Source organism: Onthophagus taurus, chromosome 3 (assembly GCF_036711975.1).
Source record: "Onthophagus taurus isolate NC chromosome 3, IU_Otau_3.0, whole genome shotgun sequence".
In the NCBI taxonomy this organism is placed as follows: Eukaryota; Metazoa; Arthropoda; class Insecta; order Coleoptera; family Scarabaeidae; genus Onthophagus; species Onthophagus taurus.
In genome coordinates this window covers 4,955,949-4,981,806 of record NC_091968.1, presented here as the reverse complement: position 1 = coordinate 4,981,806, position 25,858 = coordinate 4,955,949, and the positions used below count along the sequence as shown (strand labels likewise).

Here is a 25,858-nt window from a genome sequence, read left to right as displayed (position 1 = left end):
AATGGGACGTTTAAGCCGAAATTTGCTAACAACAGTAACGTAAGATCAGTCCGAACACCCGAACTAGAAGAAGATATTCTAGACTACGTAGAAGAAAATACTACAGCTGGTACTTTGGATATCGCGAGGCACTTTTTAACTTCAAAAACAACTGTCTGGAGTGTTCTTCACGAACAACAGCTTTATCCATTTCATTGTTACAAAGTTCGCTAAGTTCGACTGGCTGATTACCCACTGCGACTGCAATATTGCCAAATAATGCAGCACAAAATCCAAATTGATTATCAGTTTTAAGAAAAAGTGCTTTTTACAGATGAATCTACTTTTTCTAAAGATGGAATCTTCAATTTGAGAAATTTACATAGTTGGGCGGACGAAAATCCAAGATTTAAGAAAACTTGGAAATCACAATGGAGATTTTCTCTTAACGTTTGGGCTGGCATTGTGGGCGATGTAATTATTGGACCCGTTTTCTTGCCATCAAGGCTGGATGGACATACATACAGGATACATTTAGAGGAATTAGATGATTTTTTTAGATGACGGTCCTTTAAACACAAGGCAAGCAATGTGGTATATGCATAATGGTGCTCCTGCACATAGCACACAAGCTGTCCAAGAATTTCTGAGGGAACGTTTTCCGGAACGGTGGATTGGACTAGGAGTAGGTGCACCGATAAGTTGCCCCCCCGATCGCCGGATCTTACGTCTGTAGATTTTTATTTATGGGGACGCGTTAAATCGCTAATTTACTGCGTTTAAATCAGTTAATCGAAAACGAGTTGATCAACTGAGGTTGCGAATTGTTGATTCATTTGATCAACTTCGAACTGAGATCGATGTTCTCCACAGAGTGTGCTTTAATTTAAGACGGCGATATCAGGCGTGCATTGATGCCGGCGGGAGTGTTTTTGAACATCTACTTTAGTATTTTTTTGTTCTTTTTTATTTATTACTATTTGTTTGAATTTTTGTTCTTGTTTGTTGTAACCGTGAAAATTAAATTTATTGTTTTGGAAATTACATTCTTTTATTCAACTAAAATAAATTAACACTGTATTTAACTAAGTCTGCACTTAGAAATGTATGCAAATAATGGTTATTAGCTCAGTTCGTTTTTGAATTGTCATCGCCAACTCAGATCTTGCGGAATATGTTTCCTTTTTTTGTTTGTTACGATTGAAATCAAAGCTTAACATTTTCGCGTATAACTCGAAAACGGTAAATGTTATCAAAATTTTCAAAGAGTGATAATAGTTTCTAAAATAAATTTTCTATTAAAAAGTACAAAAATAAAGGTAGGGTTACGAGCGAACAAAAAAGTTCTGAGCAAACAAATTTTAGGGACACCTGTATAGCATGGTTGCCGCCGCCCGATCAAAGTCAAAATTGGTTCAATGATTTTGCTTGATATTTGTTTATCCTGTGCCAAATTTCAACGCTCTACCACAAATGGTATTGAAAATATTTAGAAAAATGTGTTAAAATTTCTGAACTTTGATGGCCCATATCTTAGCCATTTGAAGACTTTTATAATAATTTTTTTTCACGAATCGTCATCATTTTTGCTCTAGTATATGAAGTTAATTTTATGCCCCGAGTCACCGGAACACCCTGTATATGTTATAGGCATTCCACATTGCAATATGTATAAGATGAAAGAACACTTTTCTGTACCATCTTATGGTTTTCCTTGGCGATGAGTAGTATCCCATCATCTGGTCTGATCTCTCTATCCGGGACATGTACTTATTGTAGGCGAGAACACATACTGGTTTTATTACTTGTTTTCCTTTTCTATTTGTTGCTTCTACCATTCGGTGTTGATATCATAGCCACCAATCTCTTGTCCTTCCAGTGTGAACCAATACTGGACCTTTTCTTTTCCATACAGCATCTCCTTTCTTAATTTTTTCTTGAAATAATTGTTTCGGATTTCCCTTTCTAAATTTTTGCAAAGTTCCTACAAGTTTCGTCATGCTTTTGAACAAATATTTTGCTATCCGGATACTAGTGTAATAATGATCAAGATATATTTCATGCCCTTTAGCCAAATAGTCTTTTAGTAGCACCGTTACGAATGAAAACGTGTGGGAATGTTCTTGATCATTGTGTATTATAGTTCCTTTTCCAGTATAGACAAGTATATTCAAAATAATAATAATTAAGTTTATTGCTACAAACTCAGCATTACATTCCACAAACAATTAAATTTTAACAATACTACAATTACATATATCACATTACAATACAATACATTTTATTTCCTATCCCACCCCTCCCCATCTCCTCCCCGCATCTCCCTACGCTGCCTTGTCGCCACCACCTCCCTCATCCATTCTCTTCCCTTTGCCCTCTCCCCCAGCACCTGCTTCCAGCCGATCACCTCCTCTCTTAGCTCGTCACACTCCCTCAGTAGGTGCTCCAACGACTCCCACTCCCCCCCACATAGCCTACATCCCCTCTCATCATCTCTCATCCAATACCTATTCGCTCTCTCCTCATTGCCGCATCAGAATCTTGCCACCATCCTCTTCCCCTCCTCATCCCCCTCCACCGACAGGTACTTCGGCAATCCCTCCGTTATTATTTCCTCGTACTTAGGGTTGTACCTGCTCTCCCTTATCTGCCCCCTTCTTTCTTGCCTCTGTACATCTCTATCCCTGCTCTCCAGCTCTTTCCACATCTCAATACCTTCCCTCCTTCTATCATCTACCGCTTTCACTGAGTACCCCACCCTTCTGAAATATTCCTCCCTCCCTCGTTGCCCGTAACCCCCTTTCCCTGCCTTAATCTCTTTCCAGCACTCCCCCAAAATTTTACATTGAGACCTCCCTTCAACCCTCTCCTCAAAACGTACCGCCCTTTTACCCGCCTTCACTCTTAACTTATCAACCTTCACCTCTTCTCTGACTATGTACTCCGGCGTCTCTTTTGCCAACCCCAAAACCCATCTCCAATACCTAGCCTGTACGCCTTCCAACAGCCCTTGCTCTTTTCACCCCCAAAGCTCTGCCCCGTACATCATAACACTTCTAATCAAGCACTCGAATATCATCTTCCTTTTTCCTATATTCCTTCCAAATAATCTCTCTCCCCATCCCCAGACCTGCCCCATCACCTTATTCGCCTTCTTGGCCATTGCCCTCACATGCGCGCCTTCCTTGTTGTCCTCTCTAAATCTGTACCCCAAATATGTGTACTCCCTCACCTCCTCTATCTCCTTCCCTTCCCACCTCCAATCTTCGCTCTTCCTTCTACCCCCTTTACAGAACTTCATAACCTTTGTCTTTCCTACATTCACCTCCAGAGCCTTCCCCCTAAAGTAACTCTCCAAACTCCGCATCATCGCCTTCATCTCCTTCGCCTCTCTCGCCACTACCACCAAATCGTCCGCGTAAGCCAGTGAATGCACCTTCCTCCTCCCTACAACCACACCTCCCATCTGCCCACCGGTCAATCTGTCTTCCATGTCTGCGGTATACAAGGCAAACAGAGCGGGACTAAGTGGACATCCCTGCCTCAAACCCCTCGTTGTCCAGAACCTATCCGTTAACTCGTCCCCCACCTTTACCCTAGCTATCGTCTCTGCGTATATCTCCCTCACCCTGTTTATTGTCCCACCAGTAATCCCTCTCCTCCTCATCTCCTCCCATAACTTCCCTCTATTCACCTTATCAAAAGCTGCCTTTAGATCTATGAATAGGGCGTAAAGCTTCCCTCCCTTCCCTTCCAGCTCTTTATCCACCAAGTGCTTCAATATGTACACGTTATCTATCGCGCCCTTTCCCTTTCTAAATCCTGCCTGTCCGTCCGGTAAGATCCCTTTCTCTTCCATCTCTTCCTCCAACCTCTGCAGCAGCGCCTTCGCATATATCTTGTACGCCGAGTCCATTAAGCTAATTCCCCTATAACTTTCCCCTCACTTCTCCCGTTGCCTCCAGCCATGCCTCATTCTGGACACCGTCCTCCCCTAAGTATATTCAAAATAAACCCATCAAATGTGGCTATGATATCTGACATAATTTTGTATATCTCCTCTCTCTATACTTTGCAAGCATAATTGAAAACATTTTTTGATTTTTTTTTCAGGACTTAATCACACCTAATTCCTTAGTGGAGAACCTCACAATGAGCCAAATCGGAATCAAACTAAACATTTCCCACAAAAACCAAAATAATTGTAACGGATACCCTTTCACAAAACTTTTAGATTTCATATTTCCCGCCAATTTATCACCTTACATGCCCAACGAAGGAGTGAGACACAAGTAAGTTAAAAAAGAATTAATGAATATTCAAAATTAAATCCTTCTTAATTAGAATCTCAGCATTTGAACTTATCGACACAAGAATCACCTTTTTCGGGATGCTCTCCGAAATTTGGAACCACTTTTCAACGCAATTCCTCGAACAATATTATTCGCAAGTCTTAGGACAACACGTTTTGGTTAATCCTTACAGCATTCAAGCGATTCCATCACACGAAGTAATAAAATTAAGCAAAATAATAAGATTTATTTAATTTTTTTTTAATTGTAGAAGTCGCAAAATGAATTTGATAAAACCTCCTCGATCATTTTATTCGGATGTCGGTGCTTTTTAGGGCACGTAAATATGTCTTCGGTCGCTTTGGAACAATGCATCGTTGATATCTTCGCAAATCAAAATATCGAGAACATCCAAAGATTTCGAAGACATAATTCTTATCATAAACCTAGTTGTATCCCGAAATGTATCACATCTTCTTCGAAAAATTTTAATCCCGGTGTTATTTTAGCATTGGAACAAATTATTATTAGAAATCAAAGTGGTAATAAAAATTTCGAAATTTCTGTATTAAAATAATAATAATAATAATATTTTAGGGGGATTACAATGCGATGGTGAAATTTTCTTTAAGAGTACTGGAAAGGCTTTGCATTCATTAATAACTCGCCATCCAGATGATAAATCAAATTGCGTCCAAGTTGCTGTTGAAGCCCTGAGGAGAGCTGCAAATTTGGGGGAACCGGTTCGGATTCATCAAAGACTTACTCGATATTTTAATAACTATTTAGGATTGAAACCATTTTCTGCGTATGAATCGATGGGGCATTATCTTTTAGAAACGATTTGTACCAATCGGTTTAAAAACGATACGTATTGGGCGCATTGCGCTTTGGATCGCGTTGGAAAATCGATCGTTTTGGTTAGTTTGGAGCATGTTATTCGCGCCAATAAGTGTAGGATGTGGGGTTCGTGGGAATTGGAGTGGGTTTTGGATTTGGATGAAGTCGTTTCTGTACCGCAATTGATTGGAAATGAATTGATTTTTCATATAAGACAGGGCGATGTAACCTTTGAAAATTCTTACTCCGATAACAAATTAACATTAACTGGGCACAAAGTGATGTTACAATGGCTCCAAGAAAAAATTGAGCAAGCGATTGTTGTCAGTATGGAAGAGAAATCTTGGACGGCTACAGAAAATTAAAAAAATAAATAAATATATTTTTTTCTGTGCTTATTGTATATGTCTCTCTATACGGTTAACTGTTGTAATAAATAAAAGTATATTCCCTTATTAAATTAATTAATTTATTTATCTCACATTAATAAATTCGTTCATTAATAAAAACACAATATAAATTCTAGTTTAGGTGTATTAAGTTTTATTTTCACAAAAAATATTCGGTCTTTATAAGTCATAGAAGAAATAAAAAATATATTTAATTTAAAATTTAAAATAAAATTAAATAAATATCAAAACCGATCTAAAACGACAGGAATACACATTATCTTCTTATTAAATAATTAATTAATTAATTAACAGTTATTACAACGTGTCTTTGAGAGGTTTATTTCCAGTTTCTCTTAAAAATAAAACGCTAACTCCACCCACGACGCCAAATACTCCGAGAATAATCAGAGGAACTGATACGTGGAGAACTTCCTGTTGAAAAACACGAAAAAAAAAATAATTATCTCAATTTAAAAAAAAATTTTAAACGTAGTACCATATGGTGATGATACTCAATTGTGTTATTATCAAGTTTAAATTATCAGACATGTCAGGGTCACATCCTGAACAAAAAGTTGATTTAAATGAACTGAATAAATAATCTAATCAATATTTATTTTAAGAAATAAAAAAAAATTACCGTCTCGTAAACGAAAGGTACCAACATCAAAGCGATTCCTGCGGAAACATTGCTGGCACCGACTCCTAAATTTCGCATCGTTGTTGGATAAAGTTCCGCCGTGAAAACGGGCATAACCGCGTTTGATGATGAAATTAAGAATTTTCCAATCATGGCTAAAGCTGTTACGGGCCATTGTAAATCTGGGATAAACATTTTTATCGGGATAATGCAGACTGAGATGATTCCCGCAAAGAAAATTGTTCCTCCGAATGGGTATCGACGGCCCATTTTTAATAATATTCCTATGCTGAGGGCTATCGCTGGGATTTCTACTAAACCAGATACAACCTGAAAATAAAATACAATAAATTATTTGAATTAAGTATAGATTATGTGTAGTGTTTTAAGTTATTTTATGTAAATGTTGGAAATTTTTGCTTTGTAAAATAGGTAGAGCAAAATTTGAATAAGTTATGAATGATGTCTTTTTTGATCATAACCAATGCATGAAATTTTCCTGCATCGACTTTAGCTTTTGAATTATGACGGATTTTATTAACAAAATTTGTGGAAATCGATATCTTGGTGATTTGCACCTTGTATCTAGAAAATAATCTTGAATAGGTGTGTACAGATTTTGAATTATGTCTTTTTTGATCATAACCAAGATTTTTTATGCATTAAGTTTTCCTGCATCCACTTTAATTTTTAAGTTATAACAGGTTTTATTAACAAAAGTTGCGAGAAATCGCTATCTTCGTGATTTGCACCTTGTATCTGAAAAATAATCTTGAATAGGTGTGTACAGATTTTGAATTATGTCTTTTTTGATCACAACAAAAATTTTTTATGCATTAAGTTTTCCTGCATCGACCTTAGTTTTTGAGTTATGACAGGTTTTATCAACAAAAATTCTGGAAATCGCGATCTTGGTGATTTGCACCTTGTATCTAGAAAGTAATCATGAATAGATGTGTACAAATTATGAATTATGTCTTTTTTGATCACAACAAAAATTTTTTATGCATTAAGTTTTCCTGCATCGACCTTAGTTTTTGAGTTATGACAGGTTTTATCAACAAAAATTCTGGAAATCGCGATCTTGGTGATTTGCACCTTGTATCTAGAAAGTAATCATGAATAGATGTGTACACATTATGAATTATGTCTTTTTTGATCACAACCAAGATTTTTTATGCATTAAGTTTTCCTGCATCGACTTTAGTTTTTGAATTATGACAGGTTTTATCAACAAAAATTGTGGAAATCGCGATTTTGGTGATTTGCACCTTGTATCTAGAAAGTAATCGTGGACAGATGTGTACAAATTATGAATTATCACTTTCTTGATCATAACCAAGATTTGATTTCATGCCTAAAATTTTCCTGCATCCACTTTAATTTTTGAGTTATAAGAGGTTTTATTAACAAAACTTGGCAGAAATCGCTATCTTGGTGTTTTGCACCTTGTATCTAGAAAATCATATTGAATAGGTTTGTACAGATTATGGATTATGTCTATTTTGATCATAACCAAGATTTGTTATGCATAAAATTTTCCTGCACCCACTTTAATTTTTGAGCTATAACAGGTTTTATTCACAAAAGTTGCGAGAAATCGCTATCTTGGTGATTTGCACCTTGTATCTGGAAAATAATCTTGAATAGGTGTGTACAAATTATGAATTATGTCTTTTTTGATCACAACCAAGATTTTTTATGCATTAAGTTTTCCTGCATCGACTTTAGTTTTTGAATTATGACAGGTTTTATGAACAAAAATTGTGGAAATCGCGATTTTGGTGATTTGCACCTTGTATCTAGAAAGTAATCGTGGACAGATGTGTACAAATTATGAATTATCACTTTTTTTATCACAACCAAGACTTTTCATGCCTAAAATTTTCCTGCATCCACTTTAATATTTGAGTTATAACAGGATTCATTAACAAAAGTTGTCAGAAATCGTTATCTTGGCACTTTACAACGTGTATCTAGAAAATAATCTTGAATAGGTGTGTACAGATTATCAATTATGTCTTTTTTGATCATAATCAACATTTTTCATGCATACAATTTTCCTGCATCGACTTTAGCTTTTGAGTTATGACAGGTTTTTTTAACAAAAGTTTCCAGAAATCGTTATCTTGGTGATTTGCACCTTGTATCTAGAAAATAATCTTGAATACGTTTGTACAGATTATGAATTATGTCGTTTTTGATCATACCCAAGAGTTTTTATGCACCAAAATTTCCTGCATCGACTTTAGTTTTTAGTTATGACAGGTTTTATTAACAAAAATAGTGGAAATCGCGATCTTGGGATTTGCACCTTGTATCTAGAAAATAGTCTTGAATAGGTTTGTACAGATTATGAATTATGTCTTATTTGATCATAACCAACATTTTTTATGCATAAAATTTTCCTGCATCCACTTTAATTTTTGAGTTATAACAGGTTTTATTCACAAAAGTTTCCTGAAATCGTTATCTTGGTGATTTGCACCTTGTATCTAGAAAATAGTCTTGAATAGGTTTGTACAGATTATGAATTATGTCTTATTTGATCATAACCAATATTTTTTATGCATACAATTTTCCTGCATCGACTTTAGTTTTTGAGTTATGACAGGTTTTATCAACAAAAGTTGTGGAAATCGTAATCTGGGAGATTTTTCCTTGTATCTACAAAATAATCTTGAATAGGTGTGTGCAGATTATGAATTATGCCTTTTTAATCATAACCAAGATTTTTTATGCATACAATTTTCCTGTATCGACATTAATTTTTGAAAATAATTAAATAAAAGTATATTTATGCTTTTATTGATATATTAAGTTTTACACTCTGCCTGACGCGTTTCGGCGATCTACGCCATCTTCGGAGGCTTTCGTCCTTTTTGGTTATGCTATGTAGTACATAAAATATCAGTTTATGTGCTAGGGCGTGCTAGATGTTCGTATTCGAATACGAACACCTAGCACGCCATTTTCTGCAATTTGTTCGCTCCCGAGAAAAACAAGTAGTAATCCAGCCCTTTAAATGTTAATGTTTGAAAATAATCCCTGCAAGAAGCATCTTAACTTTACCACATAAAAGAGAAACCGATATTTTATGTACTACATAGCATAACCAAAAAGGACGAAAGCCTCCGAAGATGGCGTAGATCGCCGAAACGCGTCAGGCAGAGTGTAAAACTTAATATATCAATAAAAGCATAAATATACGTTTAATTGTTTTCATATACATATATTGATAACAACGATCCACATCATGATTAATTTTTGAGTTATAACAGGTTTTAATAACAAAAGTTGCGAGAAATCGCTATCTTGATGATTTTCACCTTGTATCTAGAAAATAATATTGAGTAGAATTGTACAGATTATGCATTATGTCTTTTTTAATCATAATTAAGATTTTTTATACATAAAATTTCCTGCATCCACTTTAACTTTTGAGTTATAACAGGTTTTATTAACAAAAAGTTGTCGAAATCGTGATCTTGGTGATTTGCAGCTTGTATCTAGAAAATAATGTTGAATAGGTGTGTACAGATTATGAATTATATCTTTTTTGATCATAATCAACATTTTTTATGCATACAATTTACCTGCATCGACTTTGGCTTTTGAGTTATGACAGGTTATATTAACACAAGTTGCGAGAAATCGCAATTTTGCTTATTTGCACCTTGTATCTAGAAAATAGTCTTGAATAGATGTATACAGATTATGAATTATGTCTTTTTTGATCATAACCAACATTTTTATGTATAATATTTTTCTGCATCGACTTTAGCTTTTGAATTTTTACAGGTTTTCTTAACAAAAGTTATGGAAATCGCAATCATGGTGATTTGTACCTTGTATCTAGAAAATTATCTTGATTAGGTGTGTATAGATTGTGAATTATGTCTTATTTGGTCATAACCAACATTTTTTATATATAAAATTTTTCTGCATCGACTTTAGTTTTCGAGTTATAACAAGTTTCGTAACAAAACTTGTGAAAATAGGGTTTTGGTGATTAATACCTTACATCTAAAAAATAATATTGAATAGGGTTGCACCGAATATGGATTATGCATGTTTTGATCATAACCAATATTTTTTATGTACAACATTTAACTCGATCGATTTTAGTTTCTTAGATAGAATCGATCATATCAACAAAAGTTGCACAATTTCATATTATCGAGATTTTTGCATTATTCCTAGAAAACTGTAAGAGCATGAATTGAATAAGTTATGGATTATGTGTTTTATGATCATTATAAAGATTATTTATTCAAAACGCTTTCTTACATCCATTTTAGTTTTCGAGCTATAACAACTTTATGTAACAAAAATCGTTCATTTTGAAATGTTGGGCAAATTTGCTTGTATTAAAAAAAAATAATAGGAGCTAAAACAAGTTGTGGATTACGTCTCTTTAGACCATTATGATCATTTTTTATGAACAACATTTCTTTCCACAAATTTTAGTTTTTGAGCTATGATAAATTCGGTAACAGAAATGTATTTTAATACTTACGCTATTAATATAAATATCTCCACCAATATTTTGCATATTTAACGTAATTCCATAATAAATTAAGTACACCACAAACCAAATAATCGATAACAAAATCGTCGTTTTCGTCATTTCCCGAGTTTTAAATAAATCCCAAACGGAAACTTTCGGCTCTTCGCCACCTTTGTTATCATCCATCATTAATTTTTCTAAATTATCCGGCACAGTTCTTCCATTAATTTTGGCAGCGCGTTGCAAAATCGGTATAACTTCATCGGTTTTGCCCATTGCTAAGAGCCATCTCGGTGATTTTGGGATTATCCAATATAATCCCATAAAAAGTATCCCAGGCACAGAAATGGCTAATTGAAAGTGACGCCAATCTCTTAGTAACCACGCGATTCCGGCGGTGATCGCGTATCCTAAAGAGAGCGGGAAAAAATATGCAAGGCCGGAAATGGTTCGCCAACGACCGCTAACTAATTCGATTGAGAGAACGAATCCGCTGAAAACGACTGAAACTGAGATGAAACCGAGGAGGGCTCGGAGGATGCAATAAAGTTCGAACCATGGTGAGAAAGCTATTAGGATTCCTAAAAGATAACAAAAATTTAAAAGAATTAAATTATAAATTACTAATTTATGTACCTAAAGCTGTTTGGCCGCAAACAGAAAACATTAAAGTTTTTTTTCTTCCGAATTTATCCGAAAGAAAGCCACAAACTAATCCACCGATCGCTACTCCAGCTAAAAACATCATTTCCGAGATATTATTTAAGAATCTTCGATTGCACACCAATGAAAAGTCTTCTATTATCGTTGTTCCTAAAATAATTATAACAAAGTAATCAGATATGACGTGGTGAGTTTTAATTCTAATTGAACTGTGACTGATAGCGTCATTCCAATTGAAATCAAAGAACGAAACTTAATCAATCGCAATAAATTGAAACACAACACCAAAATCAACATATGTTTTACCTCCTCCTTCAAATTCCCAATTTTTACAAGCAACCAACGGCAAGTTTGGGGTGATATTTTCTAAACTATTAATTCCAGTCAAATCGTAAATCCAACAATGACCATCGTTGTCTTTGTTCGGTTGAGTGTAAGTTATCCAATCGTCTACGGATATATTTTGAAATTCTTCCGGGCGAGCGCACCACGTTTTTCTTTGATTCGCCAAAAACGTCGGTGAGTAAATGTGAAATGTGCAGGGGATATTGAAAAGGGATAATAAAAAGGTCATTTGTAATTGCCATTTTCCAAAACTTCCGATTGCTCGTGTTACAACGTCATTGTCTTCGTCTTCTTCTGCATCATTTTGATTTGGATTCATTTCTGTGAAGAAAATAATTCTAGATTAAATATAATTCAATTATTATTAAAAAAAAAATTAAAGAAATAAATCTTAAATTAGTTTGATCCCTCTAGATAGATGCAAGGTGATTTGCACGTTGTATCTAGAAAATAATCTTGAATATGTGTGTACCATTTTATGCATAAAATTTTCCTGCATCGACTTTAATCTTTGAATTATGACAGATTTTATTAACAAAAGTAGTGGAAATCGCGATCTTGGCGACTTGCACCTTGTATCTACAAAATAATCTTGAATAGATGTGTACAGATTATGAATTATGTCTTTTTTGATCATAACCAAGATTTTTTATGCATAAAATGTTCCTGCATCGGCTATAGTTTTTGAGATACGACAGATTTTATTAACAAAAGTTGTGGAAATCGCGATCTTGGTGATTTGTACCTTGTATCTAGTAAATAATCTTGAATAGGTGTGTACAGATTATGAATTACATCTCTTTTGATCATAACCAAAATTTCTTATACATAAAATTTTCCTGCATCGTCTTTGGTTTTTAAGTTAAACAGATTTTATCAACGAAAGTAGTGGAAATCGCGATCTTGGTGATTTGCACTTTGCATCTAGAAAATAATCTTGAATAGGTGTGTACAGATTATGAGTTATAGCTTTTTTGATCATAATCAAGATTTTGTATGCATAAATCTTTCCTGCATCGACTTTCGTTTTTGAATATGACAAAATGTTTTATTAAAAAAAGTTGTGAAATCGCGATCTTGCACCTTGTATCTAGAAAATAGTATTGAATAGGTTTGTACAGATTATGAATTATGTCTTTTTTGATCATAACCAAGATTTTTTATGCATAAAATTTTCCTGAATCCATTTTAATTTTTGAGTTATAATAGGTTTTATTTACAAAAGTTGCGAGAAATCACTATTTTGGTACTTTGCACCTTGTATCTAGAAAATAGTATTAAATAGGTTTGTACAGATTATGAATTATGTCCTTTTTGATCATAACCAAGATTCTTTATGCATAAAATTTTCCTGAATACATTTTAATTTTTGAGTTATAATAGGCTTTATTTACTAAAGTTGCGAGAAATCGCTATTGTGGTACTTTGCACCTTGTATCTAGAAAATAGTATTGAATAGGTTTGTACAGATTATGAATTATGTCTTTTTAGATCATAACCAAGATTTTTTATGCATAAAATTGTCCTGAATCCATTTCAATTTTTAAGTGATAATAGATTTTATTAATAAAAGTTGCGAAAAATCGCTATCTTGGTACTTTACACCTTATATCTACAAAATAGTATTGAATAGGTTTGTACAGATTATGAATTATGTCTTTTTTGATCATAACCAAGATTTTTTATGCATAAAATTTTCCTGCATCGACTTTAGTTTTTGAATTATGATAGGTTTTATTAACAAAAGTAGTGGAAATCGCGATCTTTGTGATTTGCACCTTGTATCTAGAAAACAATCTTGAATAGGTGTGTACAGATTATCAATAATGTCTTTTTTGATCATAACCAAGATTTTTTTATCCATAAAATTTTCCTGCATCCACTTTAATTTTTGAACTATAACAGGTTTTATTAACAAAAGTTGCGAGAAATCGCTGTCTTGACGATTTACACTTTGTATCTAGAAAATAATCTTGAATAGGTGTGTACAGTTTATGAATTATGTCCTTTTTGATCATAACCAAGATTTTTTTTGCACAAAATTTTCCTGCATCGACTTTAGTTTTTCAGTTACAACAGGTTTTATTCACAAAAGTACTGGAAATCGCGATCTTGGTGTTTTGCACCTTGTATCTACAAAACAATCTTGAATAGGTGTGTACAGATTATCAATGATGTCTTTTTTGATCATAACCAAGATTTTTTATGCATAAAATTTTCCTGCATCCACTTTAATTTTTGAACTATAACAGGTTTTATTAACAAAAGTTGCGAGAAATCGCTATCTTGGCGATTTGCACCTTGTATCTAGAAAATAATCTTGAATAGGTATGTACAGATTATGAATTATGTCCTTTTTGATCATAACCAAGATTTTTTATGCACAAAATTTTCCTGCATCGACTTTAGTTTTTCAGTTACAACAGGTTTCATTCACAATAGTACTGGAAATCGCGATCTTGGTGATTTGCACCTTGTATCTAGAAAACAATCTTGAATAGGTGTGTACAGATTATCAATGATGTCGTTTTTGATCATAACCAAGATTTTTTATGCATACAATTTTCCTGCATCCACTTTAATTTTTGAACTATAACAGGTTTTATTAACAAAAGTTGCGAGAAATCGCTATCTTGGCGATTTGTACCTTGTATCTAGAAAATAATCTTGAATAGGTATGTACAGATTATGAATTATGTCCTTTTTGATCATAACCAAGATTTTTTATGCACAAAATTTTCCTGCATCGACTTTAGTTTTTCAGTTACAACAGGTTTCATTCACAATAGTACTGGAAATCGCGATCTTGGTGATTTGCACCTTGTATCTAGAAAACAATCTTGAATAGGTGTGTACAGATTATCAATGATGTCGTTTTTGATCATAACCAAGATTTTTTATGCATACAATTTTCCTGCATCCACTTTAATTTTTGAACTATAACAGGTTTTATTAACAAAAGTTGCGAGAAATCGCTATCTTGGCGATTTGTACCTTGTATCTAGAAAATAATCTTGAATAGGTATGTACAGATTATGAATTATGTCCTTTTTGATCATAACCAAGATTTTTTATGCACAAAATTTTCCTGCATCGACTTTAGTTTTTCAGTTACAACAAGTTTTATTCACAAAAGTACTGGAAATCGCGATCTTGGTTATTTACACCTTGTATCTAGAGAATAATCTTGAATAGGTGTGTACAGATTATGAATTATGTCTATTTTGATCATAACCAAGATCTTTTATGCATAAAATTTTCCTGCATCGACTTTAGCTTTTAAGCTATAACAGATTTTATTAACAAAAGTAGCGGAAATCGCGATCTTGGTGTTTTGCACCTTGTATCTAGAAAATAATTCTGAATAGGTGAATTATGAATTATGAATTATGTCTTTTTTGGTCATAACCAAGATTTTTGTACATAAAATTTTCCTGCGTCCACTTTAGTTTTTAAGTTACAAATTCTGTAACAAAAGTTGTGAAAATAGCGTTTTGGTGATTGAAAGTTTGTAATGATTTGAGACTTATTAACTGATGTCAACATGTTTTATATACCAAGTTAGCAACAAAGATTGGGTTGGGTTGAATTTAGGGTTAATTCTTACGCAGAGTTCCAACTAATTTAATAAGAAAAAGCTCTGCAAGAGAGATGTTGGCAAAAATGTTATCTTCCGTCTGTTTATACAAGATGATTCTGTTTTATAGATTTGTGGCATAATTAAATGAATATAAGAGAATGCATAGGAGAGCAAGTAGAATTCAAGTCTGTTTGAACAACTTCCTAGTGCGTCTTATCAAAATTGTGGAAAACATTGTATATTGTTGAATCAAAGAGGTAGACAAAAATCCATGAATATAAAAATTAAACCCGCAACTTTAAAAGAAACAGCAAAAAGGGTAACTATGGCGGAACTACTTGTGCTTGAGAAATGAGTTAAAATCTTTTTTAGAAAAATTGCAGAAGCAATATGAATCAATAAACAGACAGATGTTGTGACAGTCGGATATAATGCAACTTCATCTCTTATACTTGTAAGTATCAAATGTATCAAAGGTCCAAACGAAGTTTACACTGTTGTTATTTACCTCTGCAAGTAACAACTCTTGATATCTTCAAGTAAGGTTTGTGGTAGATAAAATAGAAATCGACTTCGAAAACGTCGGTCGACGTCGGACGAGATTATTTCTTTTCTCTATAGATAAGACTGTTGGGTTGGGTTGTGTTGGATTGCAACAAAGACAAAATGAGATGAGATGGGTGATGCTCATCATAGATAAGAGAGTTGGGTTGGGTTGCGTTAGATTGCAACAAAGACAAAATTGAACAGTTTTGCACACCCAAATCAACCCAAGTCTCGTATCTATGCCGAGCATGAGTCATCTCACCTTCCAAACGTTATGAAGTGTTGCCTGCATAGAGCACCGCTTGATTTGACCCAACCACATTGAGATTGGTTTGACATAACTAATGAAAAGTAACTGTTAATAAAGGAATTATTATCCATACCTTTGAATTAGGAAAGCACTTAGTAAGATTTACAACCTCCCTAACAGACAATCTAGGTTCAAATCTTGATTTCAGGATTTCATCGCCATACAATATCCTCTCAATTCATCACTTAATTGGACTTTCATTCTCCAAGTACACTAACACTAAAACTTTTATGTGCTGAATTTTTCAAGCCAAATTTTGAATATTTTTTATTGCTTCATTCACAGTACGATCATGATATAATATACCAAATATCAAGATTGTGTTATCTGCGTGTTTTGAATGGATGATGAATTACTTTCATCCTATTTTGCAAAGTTAGTTTTGACGTTAGAGCATGAGAAGTAACTCAACCTTCTCAAAATATTCCTTGTTAAGTTAGTAAACTAGAGCGATGAGTTGAAGATAACTCATCATATACCTGAGTAATTACTGAATCCATCTTTAAAGTCAATATTTTTCAAGTATAGTACAAAGATCAAGATTAAAGTCAATATGCGCCACAAAACAATATTATCGAATCAGTCCTGCAATATATTAAGAAGCTTTTTCTTGTTTATTTTTAAATCTCTTAAATTAATCTTATAATAAAAAATTTGTTAAAGAATCTTATCTAATCTTATCTAAAAACAAATATTTAAGTAAGTTGTAAAATTTATTACGATTATCGTAAAGACCGTTTTACGATTTTTAAGATGCAAAACGAATAAGCGATTTTAATGTGTTAATGTGCTACTAGTTTCTTCAATACTTGGAAAAAAACGTGACTAAACAAAAACGTTATTTTTTTTCATCTTAAAATTTCTTACGCAACTGACTCAAACGAAATGAACCTTTTTTTAATTTTAATTTAATTAAAATAAACTCAAGTTCTCGTTAAAATAAAATGTACAGAAAAAGTGAAAGGCAAACCTCGGCAATCCCGAAGGAGATCTTCAAGTATTCCTTCGTCTTCATCACGATAAATCTCATCCATTTTAAAGTTTATCAAACAAAATTTATAATTCACAAAAAAAAAGTTTAATTTTCACGAAGTACGTATTAAAACACAACAGAAACAAATTTCTAAACTTATCTCTTTCATTTAATTATTTTTATCTTTTGAAACTTTTGCGGTGATAAGTTTTGTTTTGATCGATTTGATCGAATATCGACGGACGACTAAAGTTTTAATGATTCCATAGAAGTAAAGTGTTCGGTTGTAAAAATGCGTAAAGGTCAGAGTAAAACAAACCAACCGTCATCAGTGTCTGTGAACAAATCAACCGTTGTTGAGTTGTTGTAATACTCGGAACTAAGAAAAAACCGTCTCTAATTTAATTCGTGGTCAGATTTCAATAACAAAAATAAGCAAATCGGCCGATTTCTTATTCAACTACGAGTACGACCCCGAAATTAGCACTACATCGAATCATTGTTAAGTTGCAAGTTTTCTAGTTTATGAGATAAAGGTTTAATTGCAATTAAATGTATTTTTTTAAAAGTTTTTCATTGTTTTAGATTACTTCAAGTAGTTTTAAAGCGAAATAAAGTGAAATAAAGTGAAAGGTAAGATTAGATTAGAAGATAATTTCGAATAAATAGTGATTGTTGTTTCGTTTAGTACGCAGTTTAAATTTAAACGTTGAAATGTACACATTTTAAGTTAAAAAAATAAACATAAACGTTTTGTGTTGTTGATTTTTATTTCTATTTTAGATGCAGATAAAGTTTGTTTTTGAATTTGAATTCCTAGATAATCAAAATATTAAGGAATTAAATGAAAATGTTTATAAAAAAATTAATACAGAAATTAATGGAAGATATAAAATTGCAGATAAGTTGCACACCAAATACTATTTAACACACATAATGAACATTATTGAAAAGCTCTTTTTAGGGACTATTTAACTTATCAAAAATCCAATATGGCTGCCATTAGAAAAACAAAAGACAGCGCTAATAACTTGGAAATAACTGCTAGTCTTAAAAAAGTGTCTTAACAATGTAAAAGTTTAAAAGGAGTTGCATTAGGCGTTAACGACTTATTAGAAAAAAGTTAAAATCAGCAAATTTCAGTTTATTCGAAATATCTCAAAAACGAAAAAAGTGAGGATGAATTTGAAATATGATTTGTTGCGAGGATTGAATTCTGCGAAATATTCTCCATTTAACCGTTGCTCTATCTCTTATAATATCCGATATACCAATGGTGAGCATCGAAATCTGGACGCATTGTATGGTAATCAAAGTCATTTACGGCCGAGAAGCTATAATTGAGACCACCCACTGCTATATTTATTACTTGACACTACTTTCTGACACATTCTGACATTTAACATTTTTTATTTATAATAACAACCTCAAAATGGATTAAACTTCTACTGGAACTGGTGTACAAGCTATCAGAGAATATAAAAGGTATTCGTTAGCTAAAAAGTCAGCTCAGGTGGCGACTTTTTACTTTAAAAGGGTTCTGGTGTCAAATCAGGAACAACGAATTGACTTATTAAATAAAAAAAATGGTGGATGAACTTCATACCTCAAAACCTTAAACTTAAAAAACCTTAAAAAGCCTATGAGATAGCTACATAAGATGACTGTCTTTTACAAAGACAGCAAAATCCCATTAAACATCCCCACACTATGGGTCAGTCCACACTAACTCCTCCACACCAGCTCTTCTAGCACTTCTCTGGCCAGCTTTGTAATCCGCACTGAGAGATTTCATAGATCTTCGGTAAGACAACGTTCTTAGATATTAATGAGGCTTTGGTGTACTAAACTTTGTTTCTTCTATCCTTCATGGTTGGATTATAACTCACCAGCGACTGAACGGATGCTAAATATCCATCAAGGCAAAAATTAACTTTTCACTTAGTTGTAATACAATACGATCTGATTGCGATAGCCGAAACCGTTGGTGTACAAATACAAGCTTATGCTGATGACATTGTCGTTATGGTTAAAGGAACCTGTTTGCCGAGGATATCTAAAGTCCTCCAGTTGACCCTAGATACTATTTGCGCTTGGTGTAAGGGAGAGAACCTCTCAATAAACCCGCAAAAGACAATTCGTGTGCCCTTCACTAAGAAACGAAAGTTGGATGGACTAATAAATAACTATCCAAGGTGAAGAAATTCCTTTCTCAAAGGAAGTCAAATATGTAGGAGTAATCCTAGACAAAAGCCTGTCATGGAATGGACATTTGCGGGGAGTTTTGCACAAAGCTAGACTATCCTTGTGGACTTGTTGCAGTCTTTGTGGAAAAAATTGGGGTCTTACCACTGAAAGACTGCACTGGCTCTATGTGACTGTGGTTAGACCTATGATCACATACGGAGCAGCAGCCTGGTATAGGAAAGTCCGACAGACATCAGTTATCAGTAAACTTTCACGAATTCAACGAGTAGCTGGATTGGCAATCTCTGGTGCGATAAGCACAACGCCAACTCTAGCAATGGAGGTTCTGCGGTATCAGTACCAGTGATTAATGCTAGATACCAGATTGTACTGCCTAAGCGGCAGTCCTGGATCGAAAACGAAAATTCTCTTGTTCAGGCAGATATTTGCGTGTTCACAGATGGATCTAAAACGCCGGAAGGGGTCGAAGCATGTCGAATTAAGCAAGCCTACAGCCTGGATACGTACTGTACTGTATTCCAGGCGGAAGTATTTGCTATGGACATGGATGCTAAAATCCTTCTTGAGAGAGAGGTGAAGAACATGACAGTACGAATTTTCTCAGACAGTCAAGCCGCTCTCCAGGCGCTGCAAGCGTGAAAACGGTGCCGGCTCTGGTTAATGATTGTAAGAGAACATTAAACACACTGAGTTGTGATAACAGAGTTTCTCTGACTTGGGTCCCGGATCACTCTGGGGTTGCTGACAATGAAGCGGCAGATGAGCGCTTATCACGAGAGGGCAACGCTAAAGCGTTTGTGGGACCGGAACCAGCAGTGTATCATTTGCAATGGCCAAATATAGGATTGGACTGTGGGCTGAAGAGAGACTTCGCCTACTGTGGATCAGTTCTCCTGAAATGAGACATGCTAAGGTGTTTATTAACATCGCCACTGTCAAACCCGGGAATATTCTAGAACTTGCCCGTAGTAGCATAAATGTTCTAATGGGTGTTTTTACTGGGCACTGCCGATTAAAAGCACACCTCAACTTGTTGGGTTTAGCCGATGATGTTGAATGCCGACTATGTGCGGAGGAAGCAGAGACGGTTGAGCATGTTTTATGCCACTACCCTGCCGTTGACCGTATCAGACTCTCGATTTTTGGGTCGCAGTTTATCTCCTCAAGGGATCTGAATGGCCTTTCGCCGAGAGGCGAAATTTGCAAAATTTGATAACGATATCTATCGGGGTACAATAGATCCTTAGGGTCGCGGTGCAAGGTTGGTTGGTCCGCCTACCGGATATACAGGGTGTATCTGAATGACTGCAACAATCTTCAAGGGGTGATTCTTTAATGAATTTTAAGGGTACTTTGATATATGAACCATGGGCGACTTCGGCTCCCCTAAGGAGCTACACCCCTCCAAAAATGGCGGAAAATATTGGTTTAATTCTTTTTTCGCAAAAAACCATAAAGGCTAGGCAAATGAAATTTGGGGAATATGTTTAACTCATAATAGGGCACGTTTTGACCCTATTTGTACTTTCAACCTACCCTTAGAGTAGCGTAAATGCGATAGAACTTTATTTAAAAATTAATTTAAAAACAGTAATAATAGTAAGAAAAACAGTGACATTTAAACGTCAAAAATGTTTCTGACTAAGATTGCAAAGCCTACTAAGATTTTTTCATTAAAAATTCATTCCAAATTTTGATCGACAACCCCGATGTTTAACGTGCAGTATACGCTTTATTATTTTTTTTCTCAAAAATTAGTCGTTTTTGGAAAAATTTTAGAGAGGCAAAAAAGTTTTAGGTTACTTTCATCTACCTAGATACAAATTTTTTAATGTATTTATCATCTGCATAAAAAAAATATTACCAAAAATGTAAAGGGGGTGGTTACATTTAGTAATTTAGAAGGGTAGGTTGAAAGTACAAATAGGGTCAAAACATGCCCTATTATGAGTTAGACATATTCCCCAATTTTCATTTTCCTAGCGTTTATGGTTTTTGAGAAAAAAAAATTAAACCAAAATTTTCCGCCATTTTTGGAGGGGTGTAGCTGCTTAGGGGAGCCGAAGTCACCCATGGTTCATATATCAACGTACCCTTAAAATTCACTAAAGAATCACCCCTTCAAGTTTGTTGCAGTCGTTCAGATACACCCTGTATAGTCAATGCAATGTAATGTAATGTAACGTAGTTATAATAACATTGAAGTCATCGAGGTTACAATTGGCATAGGTCACGTGACGACTGATAACGTCATCTGAGTCATTAAACGAAGTATTTACCCCATGATGGACGAATTGAATCTTTTTGATGGTTTTAATGTTAATGTTTTGTCATGAGAAGTTTTGTCATGCTAACAAAGAGCTCTCCTTGTTTCCATATTTTAGTCTGGTGCAAGTTGTGGTGAAAGCTACTTAATAATAATAATAATAATAGACGTTATTAGAATGGAATTTCACAAAATAACCATTCTCTTCCACTCAACCCTGCCATAAAAATAAACAAAATATAATAAAAAAAAATGAATAAATACAAAGCAAAACTAAACGAGATATAAATGAAACTAATAATAATATTGCACCAATAAAAAATAAAACGAAAGAAAAGATTTTTAAAGATGGTAATACAATTGCATAAAAAGTAAAACCAAATCATCGCATTCCACGTGTCCCACCCTGTATCTGATCACATTGTTCTTCATATAAAAATTTAAACGACGACAAGCTCAACATTTTCAATGATTGGGATAAGCTATTATAAAATTTCTCTCAAATAATGTAGTAATATGCAATGGTGGTGTGACAATACCCTTGCTTCGAACATTTAAGCTATGGACATCAGTGCGGAATGTAATCTTATCATACAAATAAGATGGACATTTAAGCAACAGTAGCTTATGATAAAATGAAACAATATGGTATATGCGACGGTTAAACATATTCAGCCACCCAAGATCGATCAGCCTGTATGAGACATGGCACCCTCGTCGAAGCCTGAAAATCATTCGGAGACATGAATTCAGAGCACGCTGAATCCTTTGTGATGTTTTTGAGTTCAGGTAACTATGATATAGTGTATCACAAAAGCTAAAATGGCTCAGCACTAAGGAATCGCAAAGCATAACCTTTCTGCTGCGATTTAAAATATTCCTCATGCTATATATGAGCTTCAACGCAACAAATAAAATTCTTGTTTTGTCCAGGATGTGCTTTTCGAACCTAAGCTTCGAGTCGAGTTGTAATCCTAAATTTCTAGCACATTCCCTAACACCAATAGATTTACCACCAATATTGATTTTAAAATTTTCTGCAAGAGTCTCGTGCACCCCGCCTGTCAAAAAGAATAACCACTGATTTATTTGAATTTACCCATCACCATGGATACATCTATCAGATTATTTATGTCCTCACTCAATTTAACTTGAGCAGTGACCATGTCGGTAGGCAAGAACGATAGATAGATTTGAGAATCGTCCGCATAAAAATGTGACTCTGAATATTTCAAAACTGTCGAAAGATTAGAAAGAGGCCAAAGAGGCAGTGAACACGCCCTTCATTGGACCCCAACCTATGGACTACAGAAAAGCCACCTAAAACAAATAATCAACAATTGGGAGGTATCAAAGATAGCCTTACGCTGGAAAGAACTTCCAGGTCACAGATAAGATCTAAGAACGCTCTGAGGCTACCTGACCGGCTGCTAAAATACCACCTTTTCCACATTGGACAAGCTGAAGATTAAACTTTTCGACTATGCAACGACGAGTCAGAAACTGCTATACATATACGGTGCAATTACGTCGCCAGAGGCCGTCTAAGACACAACATTTTCGGTAAAACTCGCTTGTTACCTACTGACATAAAGGTTGAAGACCTCAGGACAATACTAAGGTTCATTAAGGACCTACATTTGCTCTAAACCTTTGGAGGGCTAAAGTTACAACAGATCTTATAGGTCGCGGTAACGAGAATAATAATAATAATAATACCCAACAGTAGAGGCCCCAAGATAGAACACTGCTGACTTCAAGCCTCGCAGTTCAGATCTCCGATCACCCAATTTAACCGCTTATTGTCTGTCCGACACATAACTATCAATCATGCTCACAGCAGAATCATTGAACCCAATAAAGGATAAGATAGCTGATAACATCCTATGATTGACAGTATCATAGGATGTTATCATCAACTATATATCAGCTATATATCATCAACTATATGCGTTAACGCTGTATCGCAACTGTAGTTAGCAGGAAATCCAGACTGTGTCCTAGGCAAAATAGTAAGTTTATCGACAAATTCCCGAATTTGATCATTCATAATTTTTTCTAATACTTTAGACAAAAGAGGTAAAATACTAATTGGTCGCAGGTCCAAAAATGTCATAGGATTTTTAATTTGTTCTTTGACAAAAGGACCTCGATAAGCAAATATTAATAATATGTGTCACGTAAAGACTGGTAAAAGGACAACAGTACTGTATCATGACAACCAAGAGTTCATATCACTGCCAGATTTGATATTTAACAAATGGCCCGCTACAATATACTCCAAGACAGGCACAAAAGCAAACAATTCATTAAAAGTAGACTTTTTCGTAGTAGTATCTGGATCAGCGATCATTGCGTTTTCAGCAGCTTGTAAAAAATTATAATTAATGCCTTCAACGTCATTCAAATGTTGTGGAAGTACCTGCTCTTTTGATTTGATAACATTCAGATGCCTCAGTGATTTCCAGAGATCCCTGGAACTTTTATTTTTAAAAGATGATTCATAATACGTCTTCTGCTCGATCAATCGATATCGGATAATTGCTATAATAAATTATTGGATCTGAATCCTTCGTGTTCAAATCTGGAGGATGATAGCAGAACACCACCACCTCTATTAAAATACTTTTGCTAGAATGCTTTGTTAGATAGCCTGAAACACACTAACAAGAATTTTCTGTTTCCTTGTATCATTAAAACACTAGCAAAATACAGCAAACTCATTTTTTTAAGTTTCCCAACCTCACAGTAATCAGCTTTTACCTATATCGAAAGGCTTTGAATTTTCTAAAAAAGATCTACTTCAATGTGGTCAACTTCTATCGCTGTTAATAAACAACTTGAAGGTATTCCCAATCGAATAGTACTGTTTTGAGATCCACAAGCTTTTTGTAATTTTTGGTATCATTGACACACTATCAAAATGCATCAAAATCAATGTATTTCATTTTTCCAACCTCGTCGAGTATCCTAGGGACCTTTTCAACAGATTACAATCATTTTTATTAACACTAATCAATTTTTCTCTACATATAAAGTTTTTAAATTTTATAGAAAACATCCTCTTCAATATTATCTACTTTTCTCGGTGTTATTAAATATACTCATCTGAGTCATCAAACGGAGTATTTACCCCATGATGGACGAATTGAATATTTTTGATGATTTTAATGTTAATATTTTATCATAAGAAGCTGACAAGGAGCTTTCCTTGTTTCCATATTTTAACCTGGTGCAAGTTGTGGTGAGTACTCAATTGCTATAATAAATGATTGGATCTGAATCTTTCGTGTCCTGTGTGAATGTTTTTAATTGATTTGATTCACCCCAGTAAGCTTTTACCTATATTTATTGACTTGGAATTTTCTGGAAATCATCTCTATCAATCTTGTTGAGTATCCTAGGAATCTTTTTAACTTTATTTTGATTCACACCAATCAATTTTTCCCTATATTTAAAGTCTTTGTATTTTCTGGAAAACATTCCCTTCAAAGTTATTAACTTTTCTTGGTATTATTAAGTATCTTGAAGGCATTTGCAATCGAATAGTATCATTTTGACATTAACCAACAATCTTTTTCTGTTTCGATGAGTAAAGAGTGATTGATATCGATACATTTGTCATTGGAATTGAATCATATTATTATTAATAATTATCATTCTTAGTAATCATAAAGTGATAAACAAGATAAAATTGTTCGAAATTATCTTTAGAATAAATAGTAGTTGTTATTACATTTTTACCTGGTATTAATGAAAACATTAAAATGTAAACATTATATACATTTTTTACATCTATTATTTTAAATTAAAGTTATGATAAACGTTTAAAAAATAGTTATAACAATTAAATCGAAACCTTTTAGTTGTCAGGTTCTTTCGTGTTCCGTTCATTTCCTTCGTGTATAATGTTTAATGGGTAATAAAAAGTGTGTCGAAAATAGTCTTTATACTTTGGAATACATTGTAAACTCATTTAAGTTGCTGTAAACAAAAGGATACTATTTCAAAAAGAAAAAATTAACGTGTAAATGACTTTTTGTTTAATTTAATTAAGATCATGAACCAATTTAAATTTCGAAATTGATTCGATTTCACGAAAATTTAAACATTACTTACAATAAATAATGTATCTTGGTTAAATTTTGCATTTGAAAAGATCTGTATATTAAGAAATATGTTCATTATTGCATCAAAATTTACCAAGTAAATAATTAATATTCATAGTGTCTTATCTGTAAGAACCCAAACAACCAAATCCAGAACAACCATAAGTGCTTTTGAATGCGTTTTCGGGTCGAAAATAAAAATGGA

General features: G+C 33.9%; 2 protein-coding genes and 1 long non-coding RNA gene across 6 annotated transcripts in view; 2 read left to right on the top strand and 1 right to left on the bottom strand.

Moving 5' to 3' along the window:
- Positions 1-5,571, top strand: part of LOC111417732 (intermembrane lipid transfer protein VPS13A-like) — a 47,547-nt gene extending 41,976 nt beyond the window's left edge. For both annotated transcript variants that reach the window (XM_071195450.1, XM_071195451.1), the window contains exons 19-22: positions 4,093-4,271; positions 4,324-4,489; positions 4,543-4,813; positions 4,869-5,571. In XM_071195450.1, coding sequence (XP_071051551.1) covers positions 4,093-4,271; positions 4,324-4,489; positions 4,543-4,813; positions 4,869-5,476 — 1,224 coding nt within the window. In that variant the 3' untranslated portion in view covers positions 5,477-5,571. The remainder of the gene's footprint in view (positions 1-4,092; positions 4,272-4,323; positions 4,490-4,542; positions 4,814-4,868) is intronic.
- Positions 5,572-5,631: 60 nt separating this feature from the next.
- LOC111416280 (organic cation transporter protein-like) overlaps positions 5,632-25,858 on the bottom strand; it is a 36,672-nt gene continuing 16,445 nt past the window's right edge. For 2 of the 3 annotated variants that reach the window (XM_023048250.2, XM_023048251.2), the window contains exons 2-6: positions 11,623-11,982; positions 11,290-11,466; positions 10,663-11,234; positions 6,144-6,473; positions 5,632-5,935 (exon numbers count right to left, since the gene is read on the bottom strand). In XM_023048250.2, the coding sequence (XP_022904018.2) occupies positions 5,819-5,935; positions 6,144-6,473; positions 10,663-11,234; positions 11,290-11,466; positions 11,623-11,982 (1,556 nt within the window). In that variant the 3' untranslated portion in view covers positions 5,632-5,818. Of the gene's footprint in view, positions 5,936-6,143; positions 6,474-10,662; positions 11,235-11,289; positions 11,467-11,622; positions 11,983-17,067; positions 17,242-25,858 lie in introns of those variants that run through there. The other variant, XM_023048249.2, reaches the window with a different exon arrangement.
- On the top strand, positions 17,338-25,579 carry LOC139429581 (uncharacterized). Its single transcript, XR_011640138.1, has 2 exons — positions 17,338-17,703; positions 17,854-25,579. It is a non-coding gene; the product is annotated as an uncharacterized lncRNA (long non-coding RNA).